The 25,886-nt window shown below is 40.0% G+C and overlaps 1 protein-coding gene across 3 annotated transcripts in view; it reads left to right on the top strand.

The window, feature by feature from the left end:
- ADCY1 (adenylate cyclase 1) overlaps positions 1-25,886 on the top strand; it is a 238,948-nt gene that overhangs the window by 69,874 nt on the left and 143,188 nt on the right. For all 3 annotated transcript variants that reach the window (XR_012667129.1, XM_075125580.1, XM_048839215.2), the window contains exon 2: positions 6,521-6,670. Coding sequence is in view for 2 of the 3 variants with exons in the window: in XM_075125580.1 (XP_074981681.1) it covers positions 6,521-6,670 (150 nt within the window). In the remaining variant the exon portion in view is untranslated. The remainder of the gene's footprint in view (positions 1-6,520; positions 6,671-25,886) is intronic.

Raw genomic sequence — 25,886 nt, 5'->3', positions numbered from 1 at the left:
TCATTTTGCCATGAAACAACTTTTTGTTCATGGTGAAGTGAACCCTGGCTACAGCCTGAAATTTGCTTTCCATGAACGTGTGTATGCTTCAAGAAAACGTTTGTGTAACTTGTTCATGTAATACAAAAAAGGGGTAGTAACTGTTCAGTACTAAATTTTATTTAGAATTGTAAATAGTTACAAGGGTCAAAACGTTCAAAATTAGAAACCTCAAGTTAATCTCATAAAGCCATAGTTAAGCACCTAAATAAGAAGCTTGCTGAGCACCTAGCAGTTAGTGGGTGGTCCTCACTTTTAAAAATGAGGCCAAATGTTTTGATGCTTTTATATTAAAGCTGGTTGGGAAATGAAATTTTTTATTTATTTTCATTGACATTTTGGGGAGGCTTTCTTGAAAATCTGAAAACCAAAATATTTTCAATTTTTTAGTTTAAATCTGAAAAAAAAATGGTTTTCAGTTGCTAAAAAACAAAACAAAAAAAAGTATTTGTTTTTTTTTTTAATGAAAGCCCTGATGAAAATAGAAATATATTTAATCTCCCTGTACTATCTGCCTTAAGTGAAAGAAAAAAAGTAAACATATTAAGTGCATTCCTCAAAGCTCTCTTCCTCCCCACAAAAATCTTCTTTTGGTTTTAGTAGTAATAAGATGTAGGACTTAATGGCGCTTGACGATAATCCTTTGTTCTCATCGTACATCTTTCATCTAAAAATTTCCAGTATTATATACAATGCTGAGACTTACATTTTTAAAACTGTGCTCATGAGCTATATGCACCCTGGTCAAATACACATGCACACAGAAATGGGCGTACGTGCAAATCTTTGACTTATATGTGCAGATCATGCATTGTGCATGTGCACTTTCTAAAAATATGGCACATAAAGGCTGTCTTGCCTGCGGTCACCTGCAGGGTCGTTGAAATATCCACGATGGCTAGTCCCCTACTAGGCCACATTACAACCATTTACTTTCCTCTTGAATATGAAAAGGAAGAAGAAAGAGTGATCAGCACAAAAGCACAAGATCTGCTTAATAACTGGCATAATCCAATAGAAAAATAAAATAGCAAGAATAAGGGAAGGCTTTTTCAAACTGGGAATAAATGTTAAATCTATAGATCATCTGTTTGGCTGGACTTTACTGGTACTAGGGAGTGCTGTTTGGGAAGCTGTTATGAACTAAAGGAACATTGTCAGCACTCTGCTCCTGTGTGTGATGACACTTCGGCACAAGGAGGTAGGAGATGTAGTAATTAAGTGTTCTCAAGAGGCTGTAAAATGAGCTGATTAGGTGAATTACTAGACCTAGCAAAGCCACATCAGGATCAAGAGGCAATCATGCATCGGGAAATATTAGAATTGACGGCATCTTGAAATTCTCTTCTACGCTGTCTGTCATGTGCGGTAAATAGAGGAGGTGCTCTAATGTTAACATATCCCATGGAAGGAAAGAAAGAAAAATATTTGACACTCTCGTTTAAAATGCTGATAAAACCTTGTTCATTTGCTTTTTGATCATTTACATCCTCTCTAATTCTCACACACACAAAGCCACAGTCTTGTCTCACTTTTCAGCAAAGATTCAATGGTATTGTGCTATAGTGTTAATGTTAAGGCCATGTCTCTATTATGGGGAGTATACCAGTGTCGCTACAGCATAACCCCATAGTGTAGATGCAGTCTTCACATTTATCCATCAGTATAAGAACACCATCTCCATTAGTGACAGTAGTGAAGACGATGAACGCATTCTTCTGTCAACCTGGTTACATACACAGTAAATTGGCATGCCTACATCTCTCCGGGTTGTGGATTATTCGCATCCCAGAGCAACGTAGCTATGTCAGCCTAAATTTAAGTGTAGACCAGGCCTAAAACTCATTTAAGTAAGACTCTTATTACCAATGTTCTGTGTAGCCTGTTGCTCTTTCATGGATGCATGAGTTATAATGGAAAATGTATATTGTTTGTAGTAAAAATGATGATATTTTTCATCCATACATCTCAAAGTATTTTACAAGAGTGAGTGGATGTTATTGTTCTAGTTTTACAAACAGGGTAATTGAGGCACAGAAAGGATAAGTTATTTGCCCCCATGTCACTCAACAAGTCAATGAAAAGAACTGGGAATACCACTCAGTTTCTCCGATTACTAGTTTTTGCTCTTTCAGCTGGCCACAGATGTCTAAGAATCCACAAGAACTGGACCAGCATTTTCTGCAGATCTTGGCCTTCTACTAGAGCTGCTGACAGCAACCCCTCACTATTCCATTCTGCTGCATCCCCACCTCCCACGGGACAATGTGACAGCTCATGAACAGCTGTGCCACTGTGGGAGTGACTCAAGTAACTGATATTTGCAATTAAGGCCTCATCCAGAGAATGCCAAGCATCTGCAACTGCCATTGAAATCAGTCTTCAATCCTATATGAGATCACAACCTTGACTTTCTCATTCAGAGAGCAAAATCTCATTTGATTTGGGGCTCTCGTTTTAAAAACTGTTCCACAGTGATTTACATCCCTCATTTACTTTTAGTCTATTCCAGTTGTGTACTTTAAGATCCTTCCCTATTAGAGCCATTACATAGGAGGCCCTCTGAGTAATCAAGAAACCATTTTACCATTTGTGATTTCTCAGGTTTGTGTCATGTACCAGGTTATAGTCCAGTGGGAAGGGCTGGTTGTCAAAACCTCAAAGGTTTTTCAGTCAAAAACAGAAAATGGTTTTCAGGAAGGAATTTACTGCGGAACTTGTTATTCCAGCTAGTGGGTAACCTGGTTATGAATGGCATCAGTTATTTACAGTAGAACCACAGAGTTACGAACCGCTTGGGAATGGAGGTTGTTCGTAACTCTGAAATGTTTGTAACTCTGAACAAAACATTATGGTTCTTTCAAAAGTTTACAAATGAACATTGACTTAATACAGCTTTGAAACTGTACTATGCAGAAGAAAAATGCTGCTTTCCCTTCATTTTTTTTTAGTAGTTTACATTTAACACAGTACTGTACTGTATTTCTTTTTGGGGTTTTTTTGGGGGGGGGAGGAGGGGGCTCTGCTGCTGCCGCCTGATTATGTGCTTCCGGTTCCAATGGGTGTGTGGTTGACTGGCCAGTTCGTAACTCTGAGGGTCTACTGTATTAAGAAAACATGCAAAACCAAAAGCTTCTTTGCAATTTATTGTCACATTAAGCAAACAAAAAAGCATTGTTTCTTTTTAAGCAAATAGAAAATACCACCTTTTTGCTACTACACAGAATATATGCCACTTATTACACTAGATGGTATTATTATGTATTTATTTGAATTAATGTAGAAGGTAGGGGCCCTAGTCATGGACCAGGACACTGTTGTGCTAGACGCTGTACAAACACAGAACAAAAAGACTGTCCCTTCCCCAAACAGCTTAGCATCTTATGAGCAAGGATTTAAACGACGACTTTTGGACATCACTAGTGGTTTTCTTTCTGAGGCTTCAATTTCTGGGTGCCCAATCCAAGACACCTTTTAAAAGCATTGAATTTTCAAACTTCCCTCAGCACTTTCTGAAGATTAGGACCCTTTAAGGTATCTCAAGTGGGGCACCCAGAAATTAAGACACCTAAAGTCACTAGTCATTTTTAAGACTCTTGGCCTAATTTTGACCTCTTGCTTGAGTCCATCTAGTTGGCAAAAGTCATTTCATTATTGGCTTTAATTCTGAAAACCTTACTAACCTTTCCTAGGTCATATGTCAGATAGTATATGTATATTGGGACCACAAAATGGCATACATCCAAGAAATCAACAGTGAAAGAAATATACACCATTTGCAGTCAGAAAAATAAATAAGTTAGAGGTCCTTGTGAGGGGAGGGAGAGAATATTATATCAGGAGACAATCTACCCTACTTTCTTTTCTCACATTCTTAATTCTGTGACTTTTACTTGCTTTATCGCTTTTCCTGATTCCCTGCAGGCCAACGCTTACAGCTAAGCCTCTGTTTTATCGTGCACTGCTCAAAACTTTGTCAGAAAATGACTTACACTGCTGCGTTTGATAGTGGCTGCATGATTGCAACAACCCACCTACTGGTTGCTCAAGGTCCAGATGATCACCAAAGTTTGAGAGAAATCGTAATGACAGCCCTGGAACAGCTGGAAGTTTGTTAAAATATATGCTCTTTTACTACTTCCAATAGAAGGCCAAGAAATTGAATAAACTTTTTTTATTCCATCTAAAAACAATTATCCAGCTCCCATCTCACTGTAATATCAATATCCAAAGAAGAATATTAGGTTTTGACACCATTTGATAACACAGTCATGTTGCTAGAACCACTTCTGAGCAAATTCATGCAATTTGCATTGTCCATAGTAGTTCTAGTTGTTCATTTTGTGGTCTTTGATAGCTGCCTCTAGACTTGACTGCCATTGGACCAGCACAAATCAGCTTTACAACACACTGGTATTGCAATAGTCACAGCCATTAGATCATGCAGTGTGTATGATAAAATGTAGACATTCGGTGATAGTGGCACCATTCATGCCTCTAAAAATCAGGCTCCATTGAAGTTTCTGTTGTACATTTTCAATGGCTTTTATTTCTGCTGAAATTTGATAACACCGTGAACAGCTTTCTATTACAATACGAGAACAGAGACATCTCTCTATGCCCTCTATATCTCTAAATAACATTCACATTTTTTTTCATCTTCAAAGTGCTGTACAAGCAGTAACTCATCCCCGTGATCTGGATATATAATTAAATGTTTATCACCATTTTATAGATGTGAACATGGAGGGAGAGAGGCCATATATTTTTTTGCCCAAGGCCATAGAGAATCTTGTGCCTGTGTAAAGAAGGCAACCTAAGAGTTAGCTTCATTCCTTCCTCTCTCAAGAAGGGGCTGTAAGTACTTCTGTTCTGATCTTGGGGTGATGTCATTTTGACAATCGCTCCAAAGAAAAAGGAAGCCAGCACTTAATATTTTAAAGCCAAGGAGGAAATCAGTAGCAAAGTGAGGTCTCCTGTAGACACAAAACTGGAGCTGTAGGGGCACAGACTGTTGTGGTGGTGTTTTGCAGTTCATCTTTAAGTTTCTCACTAGGGTAGAATGGAATTACTCATATCCTTAAAATTACAGATATGCTTAAGTGCTTTGCTGGAGCAGGGCCTCACTTCTTAATTCAGCTCAAGACCCAATGGGATGAATCTAAGGTTGTACTTCATACAATAGGGCCTTGTTTTGGATTAACACATATTTTTGTTACCATTCTTTCCTACGTAGAAGTGCAGTTTTCAATGTGAAATTTGTATACTGTCTAGCTCAGGGGTCTCAAACACGTGGCCCATGGGGTTTATTTTCTGTGGCCCACCAGCTCCCTGCGGCACCCCCGCGCACCCCCCTCCCCAGCATTTACCTAGAGCGGCTCCGGCCCGGCATGCACCAGGGGCAGAGCAGGCTCCCTGCCTGCCTTCCTTGCCCCCGCGCCACACCGGGAAGCAGCTGGGACCTGGGGGAGGGGGGACCCAGGGGTTTGTGTGTTGCCCTGGCTGCTCCTCCAGGGAGATTTCAGGGAAGGGATTGGAATGGGGGAAGGGAAGGGGTGGGAAGAGGCAGGGCAGGGGCAGGGCCTTACAGAAGGGGTGGAGTGGGAGCGGAACCAGGGCAGCAGGGGTGGGGTGGTCAGTGGTGCAGCCCTCGGGCCAATGTACTAGTCTTCATGTTGCCCTCGTGGTCCTTTGAGTTTGAGACCCCTGGTCTAGCTAGTCCATTTCCTCCTGTCTTCAGTATTTTGGTAGGGACTGATCCTGCCGAGTGCCTCTTACAACACACTGAGTGTCCTCAACTCCTGCCAAGGTCAATGGGATTTGAAGGCACTCAGCATGTTGTAGGAGGCACTCAGCGCACTGCAGGATCATTATGTCAATAATCTCTAGAACAGACGTTCAAAACCTCACAATATGATTGCTAACGGCACAGATGCAGGCCAGACAGCCTAGTGCATGAGGTACTGAAGAGGGACTTAGGGTAACTGGGTTCAATTCTTGGTTCAACCACAGATTTCCTGTGTGATTGTGAGCAATTCAGTTAATCTCTCTGTGCCTCAGTTCCCCATCTTTTAAAATTGGCATAATACTTCCCTACCTCACAGCGATGTTGTGAGGCTAAAATCTGTTATTGATTTGTGAGGTGATGGTGGTGAGGGTCATATTGGTACATAGACAGATTTGCCAATGACTTAATGAAAGACCTAATGATGAACAAAAATAATAATAAGCCACAGGTCACCTTAAGAGAAGGTACATTTAGCAAATTAAAAGTTGTAGACTGTGATGTATGCCTGCCTAGATGCATGACAGCTGGTATCGTTGCTTCTATACTGTTGTAATACAGGAAAGTGTTTCACCAATGTAGTCTATAGGGCCGGATTTTAAATATTCACTTTTTCATTCATGAGTAGTAATGTGAAAAAAAATCTGCATATTAAAATATTTTTGTCTTTTTTTTCTTCTTCTTCTTCCCTTACAGCTCATGGCCAATGCTATCCTGTTTGTCAGTGTAAATTTGTATGGGATCTTTGTGAGGATTTTGACGGAAAGGGCTCAGAGAAAGGCGTTCCTTCAGGCCAGGAACTGCATAGAAGACAGGCTAAAGCTGGAGGATGAAAATGAAAAACAGGTCAGTTTAAAAGCGCTCTTGCTTTATCTCTTCTTTCTTTGGTATCATTATAGATACATGCACTGTAAGTTGAGAGACTAATTCATGAGGAAAGGTCTTTAATTACCTTATTGCCAGGGGAGTTTCTCTGCTTTGCATTTTACTCTTGATCTGCCACAAAAAGACAGCATGCAGGAGCATCCACATAGTTAGCATTAGCTCAAGCACCAAAGTGGAAAATTTCTAGGCCGGGGAGAAAGGTAACATTTTAGACAATATAGAAATCATATTTTTATTTGCATGTGGAATGTAAGGTGGATTTTAGACATCCTGTACAAATCTCTCTTCGCCTAGGTGTATGTCTGCCCCTCCTATTAATATTAATGAGCGTTATGGTAAAAACACACTGTACAGGGAGAACAGACTCCAGTGTTGCAGCAAAACAGTTTGGACCACAATCCATCCCTCCACTCATTTAAAAAAAATACTGGTTTTAGTATATTTCACTTAAAACTACAGCAATCAGCCTTCCACGCTGACATAGAAATAAGGTACGATAAGGAAAATCACTGCAGCAAAACTCATTATCACTTACTTGATGCCTGATCCAAATCCGGCTAAAGTCAGTCTTTCTGTTGACTTCAGTGGAGTTTGGATCAGGTCTTTGTTGTGATATACTGTTCACAGTCTATGATGAATATGTAGAGCCTTTTCTTTAAACAACTTTGGGTAGTTGGGTAAAATGGGACTTAGACCAAGGAGTGGTTTGGATCTTAGGTTTGGTTTTGTGAAACAAAATCCGCTCTGGTGAGATTTTGCAAAATCAGGTCTTCCCCCAACCCTTTAATTGTCTATCTCCTTTTGTAACACAGTCCAAAACTGGGACCATTGATCATAGAAATGCAGGGCTGTAAGGGACCTCGAGAGGTCATCTAGTCCACCCCCTGTGCTCAGGCAGGATCAAGTACACCTAGATCATCCCTGACTGGTGTTTCCCCAACCTGTTCTGAAAAACCTCCAATGTTGGGGATTCCACAGCCTCCCTTGAAAGCCTATTCCAGAGCTTAACTACCCTTATAGTTAGAAAGTGTTTCCTAAAATCAAATATAATCTCTCTTGCTGCAGATTAAGCCAGTTACTACTTGTCCTTCTTTCAGTGGACATGGAGAACAACTGATCACCAACATCTTTATAACAGTCCTTCGCATATTTGAAGATTTGTTATCAGGTCCTATGTCAGTCTTCTTTTCTTAGGACTAAACATGCCTTTTTTTTTTTTTAAAGTGTGTTCTTGATAGGTAGGGCCCTACCAAATTTACGGTCCATTATGGTTAATTTCGCAGCCATAGGATTTTAAAATTGGTAAATTTCACGTTTTCAGATGTTTAAATCTGAAATTTCATAGTGTTGTAACCGTGGGGACCCCAACCGAAAAGGGGATTGTGGGGAGGTCGCAAACCTGTTGTAGGGGGATCAAGGGATTGCCACCCTCACGTCTGTGCTGCCTTCAAAGCTGGACTCTGAAGGCAGTAACCATGAAGCTTCCTGCAGCCAGAGGAGGTTCCCGGAGGTGGAGGTGGGTCTGAGCTCTGCCCGAGAGTGGCTGTGCAGGGGTGGACAAGTCCTGTGTCTCCCCAGCCCTGCCGGAGCTAGGAGCCCCCTGGCTGGGGCGCTCCTAGCAGCAGGGGGAGATCGGATTTCACTGGGAAGGTCTTATTTCACAGTCTGTGACGCATTTTTCATGGCCGTAAAATTGGTAAGGCCCTACTCATAGGACCGGTTTTCTAAACCTTTTGTCATTTTTTGTTTCTCTCCTCTGAACTCTCTCCAATTTGTCCACATCTTTTGTAAAGCGTGGTGCCCAGAATTGGACACAGCACTCCAGCTGAGGTGTTACCACTGCTAAGTAGAGCGGGACAATTACCTCTCATCTCTTACATACGACACTGCTGTTAATACATCCCAGAATGATATTAGCCTTTTTGCAAATTTATCACTTTGTTGATTCATATTCAACTTGTGGTCCATTATAACCCTCAGCAGTACTACCATCTAGCCAGTTATTCTCCATTTTGTAGCCATACATTTGATTGTTCTTTCCTAAGTGAAGTACTTTGCACTTTTTATTGAATTTCATCTAATTGATTTCAGATCAATTCTCCTTTTTTTTCAAAGTCGTTTTCAATTCTAATCCTATTCTCCACATGGTACATCTATGGCTAGAAGAGTATGGCCCCTGTGAGACCCCACTAGATATGGCCTCCCAGTTTGACAGTGGACCACTGATAACAACTCTTTGAGTACAGTCTTTCAACCACTTGTGCCACCCATCTGATAGTAATTTCATCTAGACCACATTTTCCTAGTTTGCTTATGAGAATATCATGTGGAACTGTGTCAAGAGTCTTACTAAAATCAAGGTATATCAAGTCTACTCCTTCCCCCTTTCCTCTAGGCCAGTAACCCTGAAGGAAATTAAGTTGGTTTGACATTATTTGCTCTTGAAAAATCCATGCTGGCTATTCCATATAACCCAATTATCCTCTAGGTGATTACAAATTGTTCTAGAAATACCTGTTCCTGATTTGGTGATTTATAGTAGACCCCTACCATAATGCCACTCTTATTTCCCCCCCTTTTATCTTTACCCAGAGACTTTCAACTGGTCTTTCTCTCATCTGTTTCTGGACCTCAGAACAAGTGTATATATTCTTGCTGGTTAATATAATGTCTCTTCCCTCTTTTCCTTCCTGTCCTTCCTGAAAAAGCTATACCGCTCTATACCAATATTCCAGTCATGAGACTTAGCCCACCAAGTCTTGATGACTACTTAAGTCATAATTTAGCGTTATGTACTAATACTTCCAGTGCTCTCTGTTCATTCCCCATACTCCTTGCATAGCCATAGATAGATGTACCATGTGCATGTGTATTTATATAACACATACATACATGGATACCTCTGACTTCTTTGCCTTTGAACTTTGGGAGTCTGGATAAAAAGTAACCTTCATTCAAATCACTCTTTTTGTTTTGGTTATGATTAAACACAATTGACAAGGGAGCAGATTTCCAAGTGCATGGCATTTAGGCACCCAAATCACAATGATATTCAGTGGGACTTAGATACCTAACTTTTATTTCTGCCTTTTGAAAATCTACTTCTGTGTTCTCAAACCAAAGCACCGTTTGTTTTGCCCATCTCTAGGTATTTGAAACGTGTCTTTGATACCTATCTGTAAAAAAGCAAAGAAGCAAACGCCTCCCCAAAAACAACAGACAAAAGAGAGGCACTTTGCACAATTTTTAAAGTAAAATTCCCGTGATAAACATTTTTCTAATCCAATATGCAAGTACACCAGTACACTGAGTACCTTACATTCTTCACTTTAATACATTGGCAGATATTCCTTTATGCAGTACAATATGCAGTGGTGAAAAGCACTGATTTACCAATATACAGTACCTTTAAACAACTTTTGGTGACTTCCACTCCTGCTCTTAAACTAAATAACACTTCTAAAACAGGGAGGGGGGAACCCCACCCCCCTCCGTCCAAAACCCCACCAAGATGTGATTACAAGCTACAATACTCTTATCAGGCCATTATGGCCTAATGTAGCACAAGTTTCCAGTTGATAACACTCTGAGGCCTATTTATCATGCAATTTAGTCCCACTGAGAACTCTAGGGCTGTTGAAAGGTGAAGAGGTGGGGATAAATTACATCAGTGAACTACTTGGGCATGTATAATCATCCTGGTAACTTCATTTGGTGAAATACAAATATTAAATGTAAAAAAGGAAAAAGTACTGATATTCTTAATCCGTTTTTGTTCCTATGTAAATGCCCTGACCCAAATACTGTAGCCTTTTTACATTAAGAATTTCAAACCAAAATGTTTAAACCCTTTCCCTGATGTTTCTACGCATGTAATTAATGAAACAGCAAAAGCAGACCCCTGTTGACTTTTGAACACACACAATCTTTTAGACTTAAAATGGTGACTTTGTGAAGACAGAGACTGCAGCTGTATCTATCTGCAAGGGACATTTCCTCCTCTGTGGATTTCCTTTAGCAGCTACACATGGTAACTGTGGTAAATTTGTTTATAATGGGGAACGCTAAGATCCCTCTTTTTTTTGTACACCGCATGTTCAGAAAGTCAGCATCCCTTATATTAGGAGCATGCAAGAAGGCATTTGAAGCAGAGTGATGTAAATGCTAATTTTTTTTTAAACTTTTTGCTGCGTGCAGTTAAGACAGATAAATTATCTCATTGGCATGGCAGCATGCATTCATTATGCTGCCAGATGGGAGGCTAAGGTTCAAAAACAACCACTGAATCCAAGGCTCTGGGCCAAGAGAGACTGTGTGCATAAGAGAATAACTGTGATCAGCCTCTTGGGAAAAGCATGCTGCTCCCGTTATTCATAAATCTCAGCAGCAATACCATCCTTTCTAGAGCAAGCCGCTTAATGTAAATATTGTGAGCTCCATCCTGCTGCTATTGAAATGAAAGGCCAAACTCCCAAAGGAGCAGGGTTTGTGCCCAGAACGTGTAATTGCAACCAAAAGACCTCCATTTTTCTTTTCTCTCTGTTTTACCCATATTTTCTACTCTGCAATCAAAAAAACAAAGAAAATATTAATTTAGGTTGAGGTCACCTGCTTAGTGTGCAAGGCGCTCCCTTCCCCTACACTGCATGAGCTACTTGCATTGGAAGTCACAACACAGTGAGAAGAGCAGCTTTCTGGAGCTGCTACTTCTCCTCCATTGCAGGTTGGTGGGGAGTGAGTGGAATCTTGGCCAGTGCAGACACGATACTAATCTGCTACTGGAACAAAGGGGGAACCAGGGAGGTAATTGTGACTTGGTGAGTAATAATTCCCTTCCTGGTCTGCGTTTGGGGTGGGGCAGCTACCTGGTGTTCCTTACCATGGGCAGACTGTAAAGATACAACTAGCCCCGCACCTCCTAGTTAGGGTTGTGTGATATTAGCAGTACTTGTTCACTGGGTATTCACTTGCCAGTGATTTTTTTTGCGGGGGAAGGGGGCGACGTATTCCTGAGTTTGATCCAGGGTGAAAGTGCATCACTTCCACCAGCTAAATGATGTACTTTCTGTAGCATTACCAACCTGTGAAAAGTGCCTTTTTGTTTTGCCCCCAAAAAGGTGAAAAATGTCTGACTTTTTGCTGAATCTCAGGGACCAGTCCTAATATCATATTGGGTTTTGTCTTTAACGTCAATGAGGGTAAGTCGGGCTCAGGATTTTTCTCTAGTTTAGTGACAATCTCCCACCACTCTGCATAATACCTCTTAACCCCTTCATGTATCCACTGCACCTTTGTGTTTAATTCATGTAGACTATTGTATTAAAAAAGATTTCTTAGCCCTACCGGGTTAAGTCTCTACTTTGCTATGGAGAGGTCCAGGTTTGACTCTTAAGACGTGTCTGCACAGCAGATTACTGTGCAGCAAGCCAGGGTGTGACTCTATAGAGCACAGTTTGCTATGCAGTAACAGCATCCCATATGGCCGCTGCTACAATGTGCTGTGGCAGTGTTGACATGGGATGACACTACTGTGTGGCAAACTGGTACACGGTATATTCACACCCGATGTGCTGCATAATGACTTGTCCTGTTAACAGGCCCTTAGTAATGTTACTCAGGGCAGCAAGGAATAGAAGTGTGAACCAATCAACTTGCAAGTGAACAGGATTAAAAAATGAAGTTTGGTACGGATGGAGTACGAGTGTGTCTGAGGAAAGGTAAAGTACTTATTAACCCAGATCCTGCAAACACACCTCAGTGTAACTTTACACGTGTAAGTGTTCCTTCTGAGTGGAAGGGGATGATTCATGTGCATACAACTGTACATATATAAAAGAGTTTGCAGGATTGGGCTATGTTCTGAATCCTGCTAGTAAGGGATCAGCTTTTTGTTTCCCTTACGCCTTACTCTTGCAGTTAGGCAGGCGTAACTTGCCAGCTGTGCTCTAGTTAATGGATAATTGGTTTCCCCGACACTTCCTGTCCTTCTTAGCGCTTTGTGACTTGAATTTATAATTGCAACATTGTATACATGGCCCTGCAGAATCGAAGCCTAAATATACCACTGAGATGTACACAGTACAATCCTCCCTCCAAAAAAAGTAAAACACTCTGTGTCTAAAAGCTATACTTTGAGTCTAGATCAACCAGTAATTATGGACTTGATGCAGGCATCATTGGGTGAGGTTCTATGGTCCGTTTTATGCAGGATGTCAGAACAGATAACCCTAATAGTCCCCTTTCCAAAGTGGAAGGTGTAGAGGGGGAGTGATTGCTGGTCAACACAGCAGTAATTACAAAGATCCCATAGGCCCCACTCCTGTGTAATCCATCCCTTATGCACATGCTTAACTTTAAGTACCAGGTAAATCCAAGTGAATTCTAAGGCTACTCATGGTACTAAAGTTAAGCATGTGTGTAAGCGTTTGCAGGAGTGGGGCCTTAGGTTGCTGATCCCTCCGTCTGCAGGTTTGGCTATCGTACCCCGTTTTGCTGCTCTCTGCAACCTGCAGTGGAAGGTGCATGTGGCTGAATTAATACCCGCATTCATTTTACAATAGAATTTGGTCTCTGAGGACCTGTTATTAGGCAGAGAAATGTCTCAATTAGCTGAATGTGTCTAATAGCAGAAGGTGGGGTTTTCATATAGCATTGGTATCTAGAAATGCAAAACAAAACAAAAACAATACCCAAGGCATCTTGCAGAGTATAGGTCTGTAAACTGTATTATCTATGCACTTTAATTGTATTATAATTGTACTTACATTATAAGAATTTTTATAAATTACAGAATAATTATAACCTCATTATATCATATTAAAAACCAGAAAACCAAAGAAATTCATAAAAGAACATTATTCATACCTGCTGTCATATCAGGAACTTCAACCCTTGCACTTACAGTTTAATTCCATCCCAGTAGCACACTGACATTTAAACAACAAAATCAGCTTTCAGCCATTTGCATTATCTGGCACAAGGTCTCAGAGCTATGCCAAGTAAACTGATTTTAAAGCCTATAAAATACAGTACACGAACCCTGGTTCCCAGGCACAAGTCTCAGTTAAGCTAATGTCTCTATTAACTTCTTCTGAGTTGCATAGGGCAGGCTCGAGTTATTAATAATTGATATAATGTAGGAGAGAGGTTTTGAACTATTCCTCATTCCAATATATCTTTCTCATAGATGTGTCGAAATATTTAAGGCAACTAAAATGAAATGAGCTCTTAATTATCCTAATGGAATCTTTGCTCATTCATGGTAGGTTGAAGAGATGAACAAAAACAGTTAAATTAAAATTTTCCATTTTGTAGCATTCTAAAAACTGTTGAAACTTCAGCAGCTACGGGGGATTCAGTGATCACCATCACGGTGGGCGGCACCGGGGTGGGAGGATGCTTGGGTTTGGATCATCTCGGTTAACAAGAAGTTGGAGAATTATCAGCCACTTTTTGTTGGAGCGGGGAATATGATACCCCCTAATCACCTTCTCCTTGATAGGCACATAGGAGGCCACTACTGTTTCAATGCTTCCCCAGCAGCAGCAGCAGGGTCTGCCCTCCCTTTTCCCACTCTTTCCCCCCGCGCCCCCAGACCCTAGACAGTACCCTCACTCGCCCCCGGAGCTTTTGGGTTGGATGGGGCCTGGTGCTGAGCACCACGTCGCAGCTCCTGTTCCCAATCTTAAAATTCTGCAAAATGTTGCATATTTTATGTCAAAATGACACAATATAATCATGTCAGTTTCAATTATTTTGGTAATTTATTTCAAAATACCTGTCAGCAAGTATGATTCAGGAAATGTTTTTTGACAAATAGATTCCTTACTAGGCATATAATACAGAATGCTGAGCATTGCAACCCCTAACTTTTAGACACGTAGAAAGTCACAGGAACAATGCTGTGATTCACAAAGTCTGAATCAGGCATCTAGGCTCCTATACGGTGAACGGCGAGAGATAGTCGCCTTAGAATGGGAGTACTTGTAGCACCTTAGAGACTAACCAATTTATTTGAGCATGAGCTTTCGTGAGCTACAGCTCACTTCATCAGATGTATACCGTGGAAACTGCAGCAGACTTTATATACACACAGAGATCATGAAACAATACCTCCTCCCACCCCTCTGTCCTGCTGGTAACTATTACCAGCAGGACAGTGGGGTGGGAGGAGGTATTGTTTCATGATCTCTGTGTGTATATAAAGTCTGCTGCAGTTTCCACGGTATACATCTGATGAAGTGAGCTGTAGCTCACGAAAGCTCATGCTCAAATAAATTGGTTAGTCTCTAAGGTGCTACAAGTACTCCTTTTCTTTTTGCGAATACAGACTAACACGGCTGTTACTCTGAAACTCGCCTTAGAATGTGATCCATAAAGCCAGCATGCTAGGTGGAAAGCCACCTAAGCTAGCCAATAGAGATGCCGATGAGAGGGGTATGTTATCCTCTCATGGAGATAGGCACCTAAGTCCATGCTGAAGGAAGGTACCTGTCTCTTCTAGTGATCCACAAACCAGGGGATGATAGGTGCTTCTCTGCCTACGTTGCAGGTGGGATCCAATCCAGTGGGCGTGCTCAGAGGCCACCTAAATGCACAAAGTAGAGGGAGGGGGAGGAGGACCTCCCTTATAACATTTAGCCTAGTGGTTACAGCACTCACCTGGAACGTGGGAAACCACCAGTTCTGCCTGATATGGGGAAGGGATTTGAACAGAGATCTTCCACCTCACAGGTGAATACCCTAACCACTGGGCTATAGAGTCATTCTCACTTGTTTCCTGGACCAATTAATATTTAATTATTCAATTATTTGATTAAAGTGGAACCACTTCAATAGGTGAGATTGAGGGACATCCCATCACACAGTGATTAGGTGTCTAGAGGGGTCGATGGTAGCCAGATAGGAGTTTTGTGGATCTCAATAGCATCTAAAACCAGGACTTAAGCACCTAAGTACCTTTGTGGATCCAGGATATAAAGCTTGTCGTTACATAGTTAAGGATAGGCTACTATATTGCTTTCAGTAGATAACATCTTGTGTCACACTCGTTAGAGAAAATAATCATGCATCAGAACTCTAGAAAGTAAGAACATATGTCCCTGAAGTTAAATAAGAAAATGAGAAGGCATTTTGTCAAGGTTGGCTTTTAAGTCTAAAGCGCTGTTTTCTAATGTAACCTTGTGTGTGAATTCTCATATGTTCATGGATGTGATCTGAGTCCTTTGTAGGATGGAAATACAGGGAGACAGTTTCAAGTCAATGAAGCATTTGTAGTGTGTTTCAGTTAGTTGCCTCGGGGGAGGCACTAACAAACCATTGTGCAAAATAGTACATCCTTACGAATGTGTGGCTTGGACTGTTCTTATTTCAGCAGTAGAAGACTGATATCCTGAATACTCTTATAGGGCTGTATCTCCTGTATGTTTCTAAATCACATCTTCCTCCCCCTCACTGATGTCCCTACAAATGTGTTCACCCATAAGTGCATCTTGAAAGCCAACCAGCTCTTTAGTGCAAGTTAACTTATGTTCTCATCTCTGTCTTTAAAATATCATGGGCTGTCTTCAGGTGCTGTAAATTGGTATAGCTCCACAGAGTCCAGTAGGGCAACATCAATTTACAGCAGTTGAAGATCGGGCCCTACTTGTGTTTCATGCATTATCACAGGGCTTTGCAGGAAATGAATCCTGCCCTTAATTCAGCAAGCTATGTGTGTAATGGCAGGTGTGCTTTGTTTTGGACAAAATAAAATAGGACAGCAAACATGTTTTGCCCTACTAGAGAGCTGCATGTGTCCTAAGCTAGCAGACTACACCTCTGCTGGTAGAAAGATACCAGACAATGTAGTAACCTGTCCCCTTTTCTTGTAATATAATGTATTTTGTATGCTGTTGTTGTTATGGGAGTATTTTTTTTGGATTTTTATCATTTTGGAGTGGGGGATATTTTTTTATTTCGTTCAGATTTCCAAATTCCTTCAGATTTCACAGAAGAAACAGATATCTAGTACATCTTTGACTTGTGCTAATTTTCCTATGTGGTCTCATTCCTTTTTCTGTCTTAGTATTGATTGGAAAATCTCTATTGTACGTGGTAAGTGTAGATTAGCATCAAGTGAATCTGATTGCTTAAAATTGGTGAGTTCCCTCACAGCTTCCTTTGTTTATTCCAGGCTTTTTTCCTTCCTTTTTCTTTCTCTTTAAGTTGCAATCCATTTTTTAATTTTTTTGGCAGATTGCAAGGCTAGGATTGCTTTGCATTCTACTGTAGAGATAACATGGACAAATAGCCAGTGACAGGTGTTGCTGGATCTGTATAATTTGTTCAGAAACATATCAGTTGGTTTTCTGTGCCTTGAGTTATTTATGGTTTTACTCCTAAATTTGATCCCCAGATTGGTTTTTGGGTAGTCTCGAGAGATTTTCTGGTTTTCTGATATGCAATGAGATTCTTTCTGCATAGGTATAAGTGTACTTGTGGTTTGACTATTAGGCCAAGATTTTTCAATAAGGAGTTGCTGGGTGCTTGACACTTTTTTGAAAATCTGACCACTTATTTGGGTTCCTAAATATTGATTTAGGAGCCTAACTTCAAGATCAAGATTTTCAAAACTAGGAGTCTAGTGTGCTTTTTATGTTCCTGACGTCTAGATCAGTTGTACCACGATCAATCACAATGCTGCTCTCTGTTGAGCTAAAGGTAAATCTTCCTATGGAGTGCCCACTTGTGCTACACTATTAAGAATCTATAGATCAAGGTTTTCATACAGACTTATTTTCTTTCTGTACATTTGGACAGAATTATCAAAACAATTTCTTCTGTTCTGTGATGTGTTGTGATGAGTGCCTCACCTCTAAATATGTGTTTGTTTATTTTAACCTGCAGAGGTGAAGTCTGATTTTTCCCCTGCCTCCTTTACCCTCCCCTAACTCACATTAATATTTTATTGTCCCCATGTATGGTAATTCTTAGCATTCAGATAGATATAGAAAGTTATGGCAGCTGTCCCAGATGGTGGAGATATCATATGCATGAAGGACTTGTCGCTCACTGAGAGAGGACTGAGAGTATTTACTTGGGGGTTTAATGTTAGCTTGGTGTGACTAACAAGAAAGGCACGGTTCAAGGTTAGAAATCAAGAGATCCTTCAGCAAGAAAGGAAACTTCTCTGTTCTGAGCTGCACTATTTGTGAAGTGCCATCTGCTTTACCATTTCTCTTGAAAATGAGCAGTGTCGGTGAAGATGCCGTTCATAATGCCATCATCCTCGCAGCAGCAATAAGAGAGGATCCCAATGACAGTATTATTGTCGATTTCATAATGACAGTAGAATGCTGTGATTATCAAGTGAGGCTCAGATGTACAACGCCATGACGATGGAGCGCTTCAGTGTATAGCAGCCACTAGCGCATACATCTCCACGTACTTGCCTGATTAAGAATTACGGTAGCACGTTAGCCATGTTCCTTCTGATGGGTTCATTTATTTATTTGAACGAGACCAGCCTTGTGTAAAGTAAAGCAGCTTTTCAAGCTGTGCTTTTAATATCTCACTTGTTTTTCTACATCTGTTTAGCATGTGTAGCAGGATTTGGACAGCACTGCTGGTATGGCTGGATAATTAATCTAAAATGCAGACTCAAACTCGGTGGGTCTAATCCTCCTTCTATTAAACTCACTGAGAGTTACCATTGATTCAGTGGGAATAGAAGGACAGAATACTCTTAGTTTGCCATAGAGAACACAAACATGAAGATTTGGAGTTATCTAAGTGGGTGGTGTTTATGTAGCTTAGGTACTTATGTGACCCTCCCCCCACAAACACATATACACACATTAGCAGAGTATGTGAGTGCCTTACAGTACCTCAGGGACTTACACATGTGCTTCCCACTCGAGCTGATAGGAGTTACATACAAGCAAAAAAAGGAAGGAGTGTGGCCCTTCATGTGGGGACTGTAAGACAATAACTTCTTAATTAGTATACATTTCCACACTTTTAATTTAACAACTTCTAACAAACATTTACTGATAGAGTATGTCAGCCCCAACCTCAAATGAGTTGGAACCCTCACCTCGAAAGGGCCTTCTACGCTTCCCAGGTATTTCTCTGAACAGCTGATATCATCGATACCCCTAGTCTCTGATGAGCCTCAAACTCTTCGAATAAAGTAAAATGTTTACTGAACAATGACATGAACAAGACTGACATGAACAGTTTGTGGTAAATGTGAAGGCTTACCACATTGCCTCAGTCATTCTGTCCTTGGGAGGAGAACACTGATATAAGGACTGTATGAGAATGCAGAATTTAAGTAACACTGTTTCCATAATTATTGAACATCCTGGTGTTGGTGTTGAAGGACTTTGTCAGGGCCCTGACATACAACGTCTGGTAAGATGATCTATCTTATGATAACTCCTCTCGTCCCAGGGCACTACTCCCTGGATGGACAGTTTCACCTCTCTCTAATTTGGCTGAAGTTCTCCGTTGCCATAAAATAGGAACAGTGAAACCCTCCTACTGTGAAATGTCTTTTTCTTGTCTGAAAACTCTCCCATCAGTATAAGCAGGGTTTTCTTTATAACGGGGAGAGGGTAAAAGTGCTTTTCTTCCTCATCCCAGTAGCAATAGTAGGAACTCAATTCACTCTTTGTAGATAATATGGCACTGATAGGTTTGTGGGGAAAGACGACCTTATCTTAATCTGTAGTAGGAAACAGCTGCAGTTATGTTGTTCCATTTCCTTTGCATTCTCTATTGGTAGCCACTGTAGAAATATTAACAGCCTCTCTTCTCCCACGCTCCTTGCTGCTTAGTTGTGCTTTCTTTTTTCTTCCTCCCATTTGCCTCTTCTCTCTGGGAACAGAGGAGGAAAGGGAGGTGAAATACAGCATTCCACACTGAGCTGGTAAGTGGTGATTGCGTCACTTCAAGAAGATTATCAGGATGGCACCAATTTGTAGCAAAGAGAAACTTGGACTCAATGGAGTAACAGTGCACTGAAATGCAATCAAGTGGGGCTTTCATTCCATCTCATTATGAATAGAATTTCAGTACAAGTGACTCGCTCTGTGTATAGCTCCTGCTAGATTTCTTTACTGCCTTTACCGTGTCAGAGAGGCTGGGGCAAACAATGTCATTTTCTGTGTAATGTCACTAGCTGGCTGGCTATGTAAATCTAGTTTCATTTCATATTGTTTGTTTCCAAGAGGGGGCTCTCTGTGAACTTAGGAAAGATTCTTATTTTTCCTGTCAACACATCTCTGATCCTCTTATTAACATTGAACTTGCAGCTTAGGTTTCTGTGGGCTAGTAATGTGTTACAAAACAGCAGACTCACTAAAAAGTTGGGTTTTACCCCTAGAAATTGAACCAGAAGATGCTACTACGAGGTCAGAAATTCACCAGCACAATCTCCACAGCTGCCTCTTACATATCAACAATGCTTTGTGTGTAGAATGTTCTCTACCCTACCAGGCCTAAGGAGGGGACTGCTCTTGCATCTAAAGTACACCTGCTTTGGGATAGGCCCCTGATAATTTTATAGGCCATTGTCAATTAGGTTTCAGTGGTGTGGGAATGTCTCCCTGGAGAGTGCTAAGAAGGATTGTGCAAGGCTGATGCTGCTATCATTTAGCCTGATTGTCAGATTTACGTCTGGTAGCTTCAAATGACAAATCAACTGCTAGATGTAAAATCTGCATTTTAACAACTGATCATCTTCTAGCATAACACTGCAGTGATATTCTCTGATATTCGCAACCCATGCGTTGCAGTACAGCATCACTAATGATCTTCAGCAATTATGATTTCAATAATAAAGCACTAACAAATTATCATAACTTTTGAGACATTACAGTAATGCTCTGAAACATTGCCATCTAGTGGCCATTTTTTTAAAAAAAGCAAAGTCATCTTAATATAGTAGTTCTTTCCTCTAACACTATTTAGGGAATACATAACAATAACACTATGCTCACAACATAATTTAATTTAAAATAATGTATAAATGAAGTCTTCTGCCTTTGTTTTACAACCTACAAGAATGAATGATAGTAAACTTCACATGGTTGTTTGCACTGTACTGTTGCCATGTTGGCCCAGGATATATGAGAGACGAGATAGGGGAGGTAATGTCTTTTATTGGACCAACTTCTGTTGGTGGAAAGGACAACCTTTCAAGCTTCACAGACCTTTTCTTCAGGTTTGAAGAGGGCAACCAGAGTGTCTAAGCTAAATACAAGTTGGGACAGATTGTTAAGCATAAGGGGTTCAAATATGCTGTAGGCTATCACTTAAAATGAAGTGGGCAATTAAACGTTAGCAGGCAACAGGGTGTGTTGCAAATTGTTGAAATGGGCCATAAAACTAGTATCTCTGGCTTTTAGTGGCCAGCACAGTTATGCATTTAAGTTCCCAGACTTATCTTATAAATGTGCTGTGCAGGTTTCCTTTGGGGATGAGGACTTAGAGGTCAGGTATGGAGTGATCACTTTGTGAAAGTCTTCACCCATGGATGATGGGGTGCTTTTGTTTTTTTTAATCACTTTTCTGTGTGTGAGCTCATTCAAGAGGGTAATGATTGGTTTCACACACATAGCTGTTGTAATAAAATATATTGCCTCATCTATCTTGACTCTCTCAGTAAAGTTTAGGTAAGTTACTGTGAGGGCATTACAGTAGTTTAGCTCTAGAATGAGTTAAAATAGCTATGCAATATAGTGTGGGGGGTGTCAGAGAGCCCACTACTCAGTGGTTTTATCTTAAAACTGATACAGGCATGCAACTTATGCAGGCATTTATTGTGTAGCAAGTGATAAGATTTGTGCCTTTTTTTCTAAAATAAATAAATAAATAAAACCTGTGATGGAACCTTATAGTGAAATAACTCACTACATCTAGAACTCAAACAGAAGTTACGGGCTTGAGGCAGAAATTACAGAGTGAGGTTCTATGACCCGTATTATGCAGGAGGTCAGACTCCCAGTGGTCCCTTCATGCCTTAAAATCTACATATCTATTAACTTCTCCCCTCAAATTGTCAACATAAAGAGTTTTACTATAGCAGGAGAAAGACGAGTAAAATATTCCTGTTCCTTCTCTGTGGATGTGATGCAAGCTGTTTCTACCTCCTGAAAATGCAAGGGACTCTAGCAATTGTGAAGGTGTCAAGAAAACCATATATTTTTTTAATCCCAGCAGGTAGCTGCTGTAATAAGATTGTTATGCATTATATGCTCTCATAATGAGGGGTATATAAGAGATCTGAAAGTTTTTTGCAATGCACTGCAGCAATTCACTCTACTTCATTCTAAGCAGTGTTTCACTATAACTGAATGCTGTATCTGGATTCTACTGGAGATATATACAATACCACCGCAGCACAGGGATATTTTTGCTAATGGGGCCCAAGGTGAAACTCTGTAGAGGTGGGGAAAGGGCAATCTAGATAGAAGGCCTTTGGCTGTGGGACATACTTACCAATCTTGAAGATCAGTTTGTCTTACCTTTTTTAGAGCATAATGGAGGACACTTCCTCTCTTGATAAAGTAATCTACAAAACTATCAAATGAGATTTCCCTTTTCTTAAATATATTTTTCTCCTTTGATGATCCTTAAAAATATGTCCTGACATAGTGAGGGGCAGCTAAGGTGGTCCATGTTCGGACCATGATGTTTCTGCTACTATTAATTGTTCTACTGGCACCTAGATTTCATAGTATTTTATGAATTCATGGGTGCACTAGAAATAGATTAGTTCAAATGAAGAGCCTAAATGGAAAAGCAGCCAGTTTGTGGGTAGACAGTTGTAACCAATCATTGCACAGCGCAGTGTGCAACAGAAGGGGAGGGGAAATGTTGGCCAAGAACATTATGGAATTTGCTGTTTTGAGGCTGGTGTTCTGATGAGAGTTTGGTTTCATAAGTGATTTACAGATTGCTGAAAAGATTCAAAAATGTGTCACAGCCATATCCTATATGGACACTGATACAAATAATTTCATAGAAAAATAATAGCATCTTATATTGTGTTGGAAGCTATTGTTTGGGGGCTGCCTAAAGTGTTATAAATCAGTATAGAAACTTTAGAAGGAATTTGTTTGAGAAAGTATTGAACGTTTGGAAAAATATATTTAAATAAAAACATCTGAGTTAAATATGTCATTCAATCAAGAATGCAAGTGAGTTAAGTTTGACTGGGTTCAAGAGGCCTGACATACGGATGGCTGATTTCAGGCTGTTGAATAGCTATAAATTCCCTGATCTAGAATCTCCAAAAGTCTAATATCACAGAATCAAGGAAAGTTGAAATCTTTCCTTGACTGTGTATGTGGCAAGTATACATCATGGCTTTTTTTGGGTGAGTTAATGTTCAGTTTTTTAAATGAATTTATTTTGTAAATTTAATATAGGTTAATAAGAAGTAATACAAATTACCATAATTCAGTATTAGCTGAACATGGTAAGATATATTCTTTGTTCTGTACAACATGTAAGGGGTTATATAAACCATTTCCGTTTTTAAGTAATAAAGTAAAAAAAAATATGTTAATGGCAAATTAAGTTTGGAAATACAAATATGCAGGAGATGAAAGTTATAGTTCCAATGTACTAAAATATTAAAGATTTTCCTAATGGAATAACACCGCCCTGTCCTGATCATTCCAAAAATACATTTGAGTGAAATCCTGTCCATTTTGAAGTTAATGGGAGTTTCGCCATCAATTTCATTCATTTGAAATATCTGTTTTGGTGCAAGCAGAGTAGGAAGTCACCATATTCAATAACTTACTAAAGATGTGAGAGTTTGTATTCTCAATCTGTGTTGAACAGTGTGCAAAACAAAATACTATTTTGCTCTCCTCATATCTGTTACGGCAATGGAATTGTTTGTCTGAACAATACCATACTTATGGTTACAATGACATATTATCAGAGCAGCAAGGAGAAGAAGATGAAGACAGACTGTGCATTCCAAATACATCTATTCTGTGTATACTGTCTGAATTTGTCCATTATATTAGTGAAATTTATTGTGTGGCTAGAATATAAAGACTATAAACCAAAAAAAAAAAAAAAAAAAAAGGTACAGTTTGAGGGTTTTGGGGCAGTTATTTTGAGAGAATTTTTTTTTTGCTAATGTCCAGATTAGACAAAAGCAATGCAATAGACCTTATTGTATGGCGATCTTTTATATATCTTTTCCTTTTGTGTGCTTAAAGTTAGTGTTCTATTGGTCAGAATAGTGGCAACATAAAAATTGCTATTTCCTACTTTGTTTACCATGTATATTCTGAGTCATATCTGCTGACTTTAGTAAGAAAAATATTTTTACTACTTCTCTTAGCAATGCGGAACCAATATAGCTGTAAGACAGTGAACTCTGGGTTCTATTCTGACTCAGACATTATCATTAGAATTAACTAAATTCCATGAACAGAAATTTTCATTAATGTTGAGACATTAGGCAGAAAGAGCCCAGCTTGACATTCCCAGATTCCAGGTTGAGTTTGTAAGATGGCAATTAAAATACAAACCTAATGCAACGTTGTTAATGGAGGATATTTGTAGCCTATTCTGCCATTCCTTGGCCTAAGTGAGATTTTGTGCCAGAAGTGCCAGATTGGGTCCTCTTTTTGGATAGACCGTAAACATAGAACCCTTTAATGTTATCCTGAGAGAGTCATTTTTGCAGGGTATGAACACACTTTAAATCCCATTAATGTTTGTGGAAGATTGACATGTTGTCAATAGATTGAATACAGAATACAAATACTCTGGCTGAAATCATGGTCCCATTGAAGTCAGTGGAGTTTTGCCATTGTCTTCAATGAGACCAGCATTTCATCCTCTTTGCAGTGTCCAGCTACACTGTAGTGTTGGGGTATGTTTAAAGAGTTCCAAAGGTCAGCAAGAGAGCCAGATATGTCTTTATATTTTTCTGTGTACTGACTGAGTCTCTTTTGTTTGGATCCAATATGATAATCCGCTAGAGATCCTGATGATTTATGGGAGACAAGGCTGCTTGTCACTAAAAAGGAGGCCTGCAATGTGTGTGGTTTTTCCTTGTCAAAGTTGTTACAAATAGGTTGGTGCTCCCTGTTCTTCTACCTGTCTCACTTTTTTCTGTCATCCTCAATGGCGGCAGCAGCTGCTCGAGCAGGAATGTCAACACAAATGTTGCTTGCTATTCTGTCTCTTGTTCCCATTCAGTTTTCTATGCAGCCATGCTGATCTCATTTTCTTTTCTCTTGTGTGGATCTTTTTTGTCGCCCTCTCTGGGCAAATGAAGATGCAACGCAGTGGGGCTCACTTAATGGAGATCCAGACAATGCTGTTTCCTAAACCTGATCATGTTTCTGCATAGCTTGGACTGTTATTTCATTCATACAGGTCCAAATCCTGGGTTTCTTAACCAGTCCTTACTCAGTTAATCTGGAATTCAATACCATGTTGCTTGAAGGATCTAAAATTTTGGCCAAAAGGAAATGGGCTTTTCTAGTGTTTTTTAAGACAAACTTTTTGATGGCATCTCTGGGTATGTTTGTTTGTTTTTTGTTTTGTTTTTTTTTTGGCTGTGTTATTCTCTAGAAAATTATAATTTCTTATAGTTGCCAGCCTCCCTTGTAATTTTCTGCTACCCAACCCTTCTTGCTACCTCCCTCCTTGGAAGCTCACCAATGTCTGTCCTCTTTCCAAGGATGTACTGTAATTGGACTTTATTCATTCAATCAGTTCTAAGCAACTAACCTTGTTTGTGTAAAGGTTTTGTGGCTGTTGTGTGATTGCTAATGACATGTTTTGGCAATGCCTCTAATTTTTGTGAAAATAAAATTTACCATGAAAAAAATATTTTAAAACATACTTTCTTGTTATAGCCAATTGAATTCCAGCTCAGATGTGTACCTTTATTGTTAACACAGGTGATCATCTGTAAGGTGGTGCAGCCTGCATTCCATCTAGCCTACAAAGCAGCTGTTGCATTCCCCTCTCTGCACTTTATGGAGCTCTGTACATTTCTGATGTGTACTGTGGGAGCTGTCCCTATGTTCCTTAGTGAGGATAGGGACTACACAAGATATCCCTTCCACCCCCACATTCACCTTTGTAAGGATCTGTCATAGTCTGGACCACTGGGTTTTTTTGAACCACATTGTAAAATTCTAAGAAC

This window comes from Caretta caretta, chromosome 2 (genome assembly GCF_965140235.1).
Source record: "Caretta caretta isolate rCarCar2 chromosome 2, rCarCar1.hap1, whole genome shotgun sequence".
In the NCBI taxonomy this organism is placed as follows: Eukaryota; Metazoa; Chordata; order Testudines; family Cheloniidae; genus Caretta; species Caretta caretta.
The sequence above is the reverse complement of the archived record's forward strand: the minus strand, read 5'-3'. Positions and strand labels throughout refer to the sequence as shown.